Source organism: Vanessa tameamea, chromosome 23 (assembly GCF_037043105.1).
Source record: "Vanessa tameamea isolate UH-Manoa-2023 chromosome 23, ilVanTame1 primary haplotype, whole genome shotgun sequence".
NCBI lineage: Eukaryota > Metazoa > Arthropoda > Insecta > Lepidoptera > Nymphalidae > Vanessa > Vanessa tameamea.
In genome coordinates, this window is record NC_087331.1 from 9,551,040 (window position 1) to 9,560,198 (window position 9,159).

The following is a 9,159-nucleotide window of genomic DNA, read 5'->3' on the forward strand; positions in this document are numbered from 1 at the left end:
TCAGAATAATGATTCTTAACCGGAAGAGCGCAATTGAGCACTTAATTTTTGTTTATAAATCATCGCGTGCTCGGCAGTGAAGGTTAACATCGTAAGAAAGCTGATAATTCAGTTCAATTTCTGCCACGTGTAATCCGACCCGCATAAGAGCTTCGTGGTTGAAATCTTCAAGACTTCTCAATAGAGAGGCAGCGTTTTCCCAGCTGCAAAAGCTAGCATATGCAGCCTGTAAATTGACGTTGATACCTTACCTGTGATTCGCCTGAAAAGTGTATTAAGATGTCCTTAGAATAAATGTATTAATTTCAGATTCCATTCAAAAGATGCGGTCTTACTTGCAAGTATTATTTATGACTACAATGATATTCTTAACAACGAACCAGGCCAAGATATTGAGAAACAATGCACTTATGACAAAAATGGTTTCGAACTTTCGCAAAGACAACGACTTCTCCGACGAGAAGGAAGAAAGTCAGCTTATTTTAAGTAAAATGCAAAACGTTCTGTGTAAAAACTTCCCGACGATACCTTGCAACATGATCCTGCACGACAAGGCGCTCAAAAAATTAATAGAAAAATCTATACAGCAAATAAACTACAAGAAACTTTCTTTTGAAAAGACGACACCCTTTCCCGGATATCTGACCCTTTTTCCCATCGTAAATAACGATTTGTCGAGCCAACCGGCTCCGGATAAAGTTTACTTCGTTAAAAAAGATTATAGAAAAGACACGCGCGAGAAAAGAAAGAAAATCAAGACCAAAACGCACACAGCGGTATACAACAGAAAGAAACTCCGTAAGTTTTACCCGCATAAAGTAAAATACAGGGATAAGGCGAACAGGAATATTAAGGAGGACTTCGGTGAAAATTCAGAGGAAAAGCTATCCATGTCTGTTGAAATACCGGACATGACCCAGACGAGGAAGCACCAACACTTCTCGTATAAGATGGAACCCGTCGATCCGCCCGTTTGGAGAATAGACTACATGAAACACGGTGAGCCTAGTGTCAACATGTTCGGACAAGACGACGGGTTTCATGGATTTCTGAAAACAGGACCGACCGTAATCGTAGACGGTAATGTTGACACGCGGAAAGACGTTCTCCACCCGGACGTCTACATTAAAAATAATTATATTAGAAAAAACTTAGATACAAGGTCGGTTGCTGAATAAATGTTTTAATAAAAATTTAAGCGCAATTGTTTTTAATTCATAACCTATGCTAAATAGGTACTTAGTAATATTACCTAATAATAATACCTTAGTCCTATGATATGCGAACAGTTGAAGACACACACGCAAAGTTCGTGTCCAGACTGAACAATCATAAGCGAAATATCTATACCTACATAGGTCCTCCTCCAGCATCCATATACGGTATGCCGAACCGGAAATAACCGGTAGGAAACTCAATACGTATTTTTTCCTATTGCACATGACATTCACTTATATATTCATTATTATTAAGCTAAGCGTAAGCCCATTTTTGTCCCAGTGATTATGGGACGATGGCAATATAAAAAATCGGTTGTAGTCGCATTTAGAAGAGCTCCAGCCGTAGATGTGCAGAAAATTAATGAGGATTCTTTATTGCTAGTTACTAAATTGTTACAATTTAACAAAGAATTAATTTTAAAGAGGGTAAAAAAAGTTACTGGCCTGTTAGAGAACGGTACTACAGCTGCATAAGAAAAAAAAACGTAAACATTCTAACTGAACTAATGTATACTATATGATATTGAAAATATCCTTTAAAAAAGGTTTAAACATTTTGGCGCCAAATGTAGATGTAGAGTGACCTAAACAATCTTTTGAATAAAGGCGAAGTTTCCCGGGAGACCCACTGGTTACAATTAAATTCCATTAATTGAATACGATTAAATTACCATTCATCCGAATATCATCAACTGTAAACGGCTGTAACACGAGGTACGAGGTAACGAGTTTGATTCATTTGCGTGTAAAATCAAATAATATTCTGTACGTTTTTCTGCATCGTTAATTATAACCGGTTCTTAAAAAAGTACGTACTAAATAAATAATAATATTTACTGGTGTGTGCGTATCGTATCGGTGTGAACAGTTCGCACAGTGATATCACTTATCAGCATCAGCATCGCTGCGACATTAGAGCGGAACTCTAGTTAACTTCTCAAATGGTGTACAAGTTTTATTTAACTGATAAAATAATTAAAACAAATTTTGTTTTGTCGATAAAACTACAATTATTTAAAAATGACAGTAGCAAATACGTATTTATAAATATTCTCATGCGATAATGCTATCACTCGAAGCCGCAATACTAGTTAGTAAGGGTGTAAGCACATTAGTGACATTACAAAATAATATAATTATGTTTTATTTTATGTTAAGCTGAGATTACTCAGTGGCTCGACTACATGGAACCAATGATCGGAACGTATCAATAAATAACTTTATAAGTGGGTATATTTTGAGGTTAATAAGCTTTGATTAATAGGTGTTAAGTACAGTTACTATTACTTATTCATCGGTTCAGACGGATATGCGGTGAATTAATGAAAAATTTTGAAAGATTTTCATAATTTTAATAAATACATATTTATACCTGTATTTTTTAATTAAGTGTCATAAACATTCATATATTAAAAATGTATTGTTAAAAACCAATTATTTTCCAATAAAATTTTATGCTGTTATTTTCTTGACAAAAAACAATTGGTGATGTGTTTTTCTTGCTAATTAAAGAAGTAATTAGTACAAATGCACTCTCGTTTGCTAAAAACTCAATTAATATTGTTTTCACTTAGTCTACCTACCTGATATGCCATTGTGAACACGAGTTAATATAGCGAATAGTTAATAAACAGTGCAGACGCAACTTAACGCAGCGACAGTGTCGCTCGACCTCTGAACTTCATATCTCTCTGATGTCACATTCGAGTAGTGAAAATACGTACACTGTGACAATGTCTCGGCCCGTTCTGTCTACTCACGTGCTAGATATATCCACAGGCCGGCCGGCTGTGGCAATGTTCGTTGAATTATACAAGAAGAAAGACAACGGCTGGACGTTATGGCATAATACAGTGACATCGAGCGATGGAAGGATACAGTTTCCGTTTTCAAAGGAATCTATGGCAGAAGGAACGTACAAACTGAAATTCAACGTCGAGGACCATTACACGAGAAGCAATCAGGAAACTTTGTACCCATATGTGGAAGTAAGTACACGCCGAACGTGCTTCTATACGTTTTAATGTAATTAAAATATCAGTAGAAACATTAAATCTACCATCGATACAACTAACAATTTACGTAACCATTTATCGGCATAGCAAATAACGATTACGATATTCAAAAAGATATCTTGTAACATTTCTAACGCTATTGGTTCAAATTGGAAATTTAAAACAATTTTTATGTATCTGCTTTTTATTTTAATAAGGATATTTTAAAAAGTAAATTTTCACTTTTTTAACTACATACCTAGATAGTTACTGTGAATTCTATAATTATATGCTGTTGTGGACCTTTCTGCACAGCTTTTCAAGGATACGATCCCATAGTAGGTACCTACATAATATTAATTTTAATATAAATATATTACATTAACTAAAACTGGAAATAATAATCCTAAATTATCTTGAAAATACATCAAAATTCATCATGTACTTTAGAAGTAGTTAGTGAACAAATTGTATGACGCGATAATCTACTTTGTTTTTATATAACTTAAAGATTTGTTTTAATTAACTTTCAACGAAAGGAAGTATATTTTAATTGTATGAATAAATATTAAATGTATCTAAATTATCTAACAAAGAATTATTATTAATTTCAGATTGTCTTTAAAACGAAGGAAGACGAACACTACCACGTCCCGTTACTGCTCAGCCCGTACGGCTACTCCACCTACAGAGGAAGCTAAAAATTTAATGTTACGATACCAATATTTTATACTGCATTTAAGATTATGTTTATCTAGTAAATATAACTGAATAAAATATACTATTTTTTACAAGATATTCCGTTTTTCAAATCAGAAATGAATGCTAAGACATCAGACGTACGCAAGTTCAGAGTAATGGAGGAGAGATCTTTCTCGCCGATTACTACTTGTAGTCACTCTTTAAGATTGTGCAAGGCTCTTTGAGGAAAGTTTGATATTTTCAAAATGACATACTGTTTCCTTACTTTATACCTCAACCTGCATAGTTATTAAAGTTCAGAAAAAGGATAAAAAAAAGTAAGAATTCATGCTCTGAAACGAATAGTCGTCAAATATTTTTATTGTATATCGAGCAGATAAAGCTGATATAAAGTTAGTCTTGTTACAACTGCGGCCGTTTCAACAAATTACAATATTAATGTCACCAAACAAGAGTGCGCAAATCAGAAATTCCTTTCAGTGTCAATGTCCTTGTGCGATGGCGATCACACACCATCAGGTGGCCCATCAGTGCGCCTATTTTAAATTAACAAAATCTATCAAGGTTAATGTAAAGCATACAAAAATATCGGCTTTACTTTACTTGGATCGAATAATAGGTACAACCTGTTTGTAACCTTCAAATTACAAATAAAAGACGAAATAAACAATTAACAGTTTAATTAAGGTGATAGTACAAATGATATAATTCTAATTATCTATATCGAAATATTCTAAAGATCTATATTTACATAAAATCTAATTCCTATTTCGTATACACCTAACTTGTAAAAAGCTAAAATTAAATAAATCTCTGCTATTTAAATTTTTATACACACTAACCTACAGAAGGCATTTATTTAAATATTTCTAATATATTTAAATGCATTATGAAATAAAATAATATTTTATTCTTAGATGTAAAGTCACGCCACCGTCTCATAAGAGACGAATATTTTTATATATTAAGTAATTATTAAGTAAAATAAAATAAAATTTTGTTCTTATAACCAAGAAACTATAAAGAAAAATTAAATTACATCAAAATCATCAACGGAAACACTGTTTTTAAAATAAAATTAAAAACCGTTTATGTGCGTAATAAATTCGTAAACAAAAACTTATACATTTTAAATTATTTTTTATTTGAACGCTCGCAATGGTTGTCTATTGAAACACTGAGATGCACTACGATTCACTAAAGTTAAAAATACGTTTTACAAATACACCTAACATTGTATTTTAAAAAATCATATGCTACAAAAATTTGTTATCGCTCATTGATAATTCATATTAAAACAATTGAACTTTGATTGGCACGCAGACTCGCCGCCGGCCGGTTCTGTAATATAAATGGTCACATTCGTCAGTAAGCTGTACGCCAAGTTCACAATCACCGTTTCTTCGTAATGTCACACACAAAATATCACAGGACGTATCACAGTTTGTTCTACGGCAATAATGTCCAACTAAGTCTCAAATAGTCCGTACATTGTCCGAAGCTGCTGTTTTCGCTGGATGAACTAAATTATGCGCTACACTTCAACTTATTGGAATAATTTTGCAATGTTCAAAATAGAACGTATCTTTGATGAAAGTCTACAACCACATTGAGTGCATTTGTACACGCTACAAGTCTGTTTACAAGTTTCAATATTTACAACAAATATATTAATATTATGTCAAATAAAACAATCTTGTAATGAGACATGTAGCATATTCTGTAAAGAAATTATGAAAATGCTGTAAAAAACATATGAGTATTAATTCCACCGATGCTCACAATTTCTCCATTAATATTTACCTCTGTTACACCTGTAGGGAAAGTTTAGGTAAATATAATAATAGTAAATGACATCTTCATATAAAACTCACCAGATGTTAGCCGGGCATATCTTTAGCGCTGGCCCTTTGAAGCTTTGCGGCGCCACATCTAGTGTAGTGAACACAGAATCAAACGATTAGACAGTGCGTGTATTCGCCGCAATGACCGACCAAAACCAATTTACCCATAAAGCCACTTCTAGGCGTTTTATGTCCAGAAAGTGTCGCAGTTAAAATTTAGAGTGGTTCTTCCTCGTTATACATAACATGTTTCTTGTGTATTATCTTAGAAATATATCATAACAAGTTAATGACCAAAAAGTATTTAAAAACTGTTGGTTTCATTATAACATTATATATTACTGTTTTAGTACCAAGGTTGCCTGTGCAAGAGTTCTTGTAATATATTTTAAAACAAATAATAAAAATGAAAGTAAGTATATTTTTCAACAAAACTGCTTTATCATAAAAATACTGACCTCAAGCCAGTGAACCTGCAACAAAACCCTTTTAGTAGGAAAAATTAAAAATGAACCCACCTATTTATTTCCTTCTTCTTGTCCCACCACCTCTTTGTACCTAGCTATCATGAGCTTCTTTACCGTGTCTCGGTATGTAAGTCCAGGTGTAGGAGTGTATATGCCCCTTTTCTGTCCCAGTCCAGCCAAGCTTGGTCTTTGTTCTGCTTCGATAGGGGCTATCCTGCCTTGCTCCTCTTTCCCAAGACCACGACCCTCAGACCAACCCATCTTTTGTAACATTTTGCCTCCTATAGTATCTACAACTGATGGTGGTGGATGTGACACTACAGGTGCATGGACCTCTGGTGGCTCATATCGTTTTCTGATCGGAGGTGGGTCATCTTCACCAAATTTCATTCGCCTCTCTGCTGCCCTGTCTCGGTATCCATTAGTCTGAGGCATCAAGTCACTCTTTTTCCTAAAATCTGCCAGGTTTTGCTTATGAAGGTCTGATAATGTTTTATGCTTTGTCAATACTTCAGTTGAGGGAAACTTTCTTTTACAAATCAAGCAAGTGAGTTTTGACCAATCTATTATGCCTTCATCACTATCAAACATGTTTATTTCAGACTTTTTCAAAAGGAAATCATCAGTGGAGATAGGAGGAGGAGACAGTTCCCTGACATGTGTAAGTGAGGGAGAGGGTCCAGCTCCCAGCACTGAAAAACCTATATCGGCAGAACCTTTGCTAGCTCCGGTATCAAGCGGTTGTTCCATGACTATGTTACTTTTAGCATTCTCTTTCTTCTGATTTAAAGTACGAGCCCACCTCTCCATATCTTTGGCTATCTTTTTAGCAACCTTTACTTTATCTTCTTTATCTTTCTTTTTCTTTTCCTCAGGCTCTTTTGTGATGGTATTGTCTGCATTTGGTTGTGGAGGATTTTGTAACTTAGGCTGATCTGAATTTGTTGAGTTCTGTGAAGCAACAATATATGTAGAGCTAGTAGAGTCCCAATACATGTATTGGTTGGTCTGACTATTAAAAAAGTATTGAGTGTTGCCATCATAATATAACCCTGTTGCTGGATCATAATAATAGCCAGATGTCTCATCGTACATGAAAGTTCTGACATCTGGGGCACTGTATATAGTTTTACCATCACCGGTGGGAATGTTAGCAACAGGAGCAGCTTGGGCAGAGGAGGCAACAAATACTGGCACAGATACAGGAGTCCAAGCCATCTGTCTGGCTTGAGCAGCTGAGATAGCAGACTGAGCAACCGCTGCAGCTGCATTTACTCTGTCAGCTTCAGACATTGCTTGTGTAGAGTTAAAACTACCCATTTGTCCATAATAATTAGAGTATTCTGAATTACAATTAACTGGCTTTTGTACTTTTTGTGGTTCATTATAAAAAGTTATGAGTACTTCTCTGCCATCAATTTTCAAAGGGGGATCTAAAGACACTAGTTCAGAATATGCTGCCGTTGAATCAGCTATTGAATTGAAATTAATGTATGCAAGGCACTTTGATGCACCAGTTAAGGTTTCTCGTCCAATAGTTATACCAGCAATGGAATCTAAAACTGTTTTGGAACACCAGTCTTTTATAGCTTCTAAAATTTTCTCCTCAGTTGTAAGGGCATCTAGTCTCCTAAATAACAATCTCTTTGTTATTCCAGAATTTGACTCAGAAGCACTACCTCTTTCTGAATCACCTCCATATACGACTCCTTCTGATCTTTTTCCCTGGCAGTTACGTCTGTAACATACTTGTCGTCTTTTAAAGTTATATGAGCCACACTTACAGAACCAATCCCCTGGGGAAGCATTTGCTGCTTGATCGTCGTGCTTATCTCTGTCATATTTACCATCAAAGCCTTCTAAATTATCTTGGCGCTCGCGACTACCGGAGCGACTGCTGGACAGGGATTCGGCGCATTTTTCAAAATCACCACTGATAGTGGGAGGTGAAGGTGCATTGGGAACATCTTTATCATCGTAGCGACGAGGTGATCTACGCCTGTCACGCTCACGGTCACGCGTCTTGTCGTAGCGGTCGCGGCGGTTATAACGATCCATATCACGATCACGGTCGCGATCGCGACGTTCCCGATCACGATCGTATCTTTCGTGACGTTCGCGTCGATCTCTTTGCCGATCCCTCGGTGACAACGGCCTACTTCTGTCGGGACTAGCGCTGCGACGGTTCTCCCACACAGGAGACCGGGGCCTGTTCTCACCCCAGCGTGATGTACGCTCGTCTCGACCTCTCCACGACATCGCAATGCCTGTGAACATCACACATAATGAAACAAACGTACTCACAAACCCTTTGACGTTGATCCCAAGTTTCAATCATCGGTGAGCCCTACGAGTACAACGACGAAAACCTTTTCCTTATGTTATGTATTTTTACCTGCTGAAACTTTCCTGTACAAAAGTTAATCCTTAGAGCACCTAAAAGACTTATACTTTTAATGTCAATGAATCAAGACAAAAAATATAATTAAGTCAAATATTACTATGTACTGAACGCCATATTTAATATTTTTTCACTTATCATAGACAACAGACTATCCAAAGGTAATGGCATTACTAAATTAATTAAATCTATTGCAAAATGCGTACTTGGGAGTAAGGATTTATTGTGAAAAATTGATATAATATCTTACAATAAATGGATAATAGTGAATTGATAAAATGTAAAATATTAATCTTGAAAAATAAGGGTACATTTAGACTATCAACATATTTTTATGTAGAAAATTTAATTTAGGACTATAGGCATGGCACTTGCCTTTTTTATATAGTCATTAATTCATCAAATGATATCGCAACAAATATTGTGTTGAAACTTTAGGAAGTATATAAGTAATAAATATTAATATTTATTTTTAATAAAACTAGTAACAAATCAAAAACAAACACTTTTGTTTAAAAAAAAACATTGAGC

At 35.2% G+C, this 9,159-nt stretch overlaps 3 protein-coding genes across 4 annotated transcripts; 2 read left to right on the top strand and 1 right to left on the bottom strand.

Annotated features, from left to right (window-relative positions):
• The first annotated feature begins 308 nt into the window (after positions 1-308).
• On the top strand, positions 309-1,197 carry LOC113402169 (uncharacterized). Its single transcript, XM_026642353.2, has one exon. It carries the CDS (start codon positions 324-326, stop codon positions 1,176-1,178), a length of 855 nt encoding a protein of 284 aa, XP_026498138.2. The 5' UTR covers positions 309-323; the 3' UTR covers positions 1,179-1,197.
• A 1,685-nt stretch (positions 1,198-2,882) lies between these two features.
• Positions 2,883-4,003, top strand: LOC113402168 (5-hydroxyisourate hydrolase). The gene is made up of 2 exons (XM_026642352.2): positions 2,883-3,208; positions 3,829-4,003. Exons 1-2 carry the CDS (start codon positions 2,915-2,917, stop codon positions 3,913-3,915), a joined length of 381 nt encoding a protein of 126 aa, XP_026498137.1. The 5' UTR covers positions 2,883-2,914; the 3' UTR covers positions 3,916-4,003.
• A 578-nt stretch (positions 4,004-4,581) lies between these two features.
• On the bottom strand, positions 4,582-8,783 carry LOC113402179 (RNA-binding protein 5-A-like). Of its 2 annotated transcripts, XR_003369201.2 has the most exons (3): positions 6,279-8,765; positions 5,791-5,848; positions 4,582-5,257 (listed from the first exon to the last, which is right to left on the bottom strand). XR_003369201.2 is itself a non-coding variant. In XM_026642362.2 (2 exons), the coding sequence occupies exon 2, from the start codon at positions 8,484-8,486 to the stop codon at positions 6,279-6,281; it is 2,208 nt and encodes a 735-aa protein (XP_026498147.1). In that variant the 5' UTR covers positions 8,487-8,494; positions 8,623-8,783; the 3' UTR covers positions 4,582-6,278. The 2 variants fall into 2 exon arrangements, 1 of the variants encoding a protein (XP_026498147.1); XM_026642362.2 differs by having other exon boundaries at positions 4,582-8,494; positions 8,623-8,783.
• Positions 8,784-9,159: the final 376 nt, after the last annotated feature.

Excerpts from the sequence above, each read along its gene's own strand:
- LOC113402169 (XM_026642353.2), top strand. The coding sequence starts at position 324 with ATGCGGTCTTACTTGCAAGTATTATTTATGACTACAATGATATTCTTA.
- LOC113402168 (XM_026642352.2), top strand. The coding sequence starts at position 2,915 with ATGTCACATTCGAGTAGTGAAAATACGTACACTGTGACAATGTCTCGG. Across the intron at positions 3,209-3,828 it reads CTTTGTACCCATATGTGGAA|ATTGTCTTTAAAACGAAGGA; the intron begins GTAAGTACACGC and ends TATTAATTTCAG.
- LOC113402179 (XM_026642362.2), bottom strand. The coding sequence starts at position 8,486 with ATGTCGTGGAGAGGTCGAGACGAGCGTACATCACGCTGGGGTGAGAAC.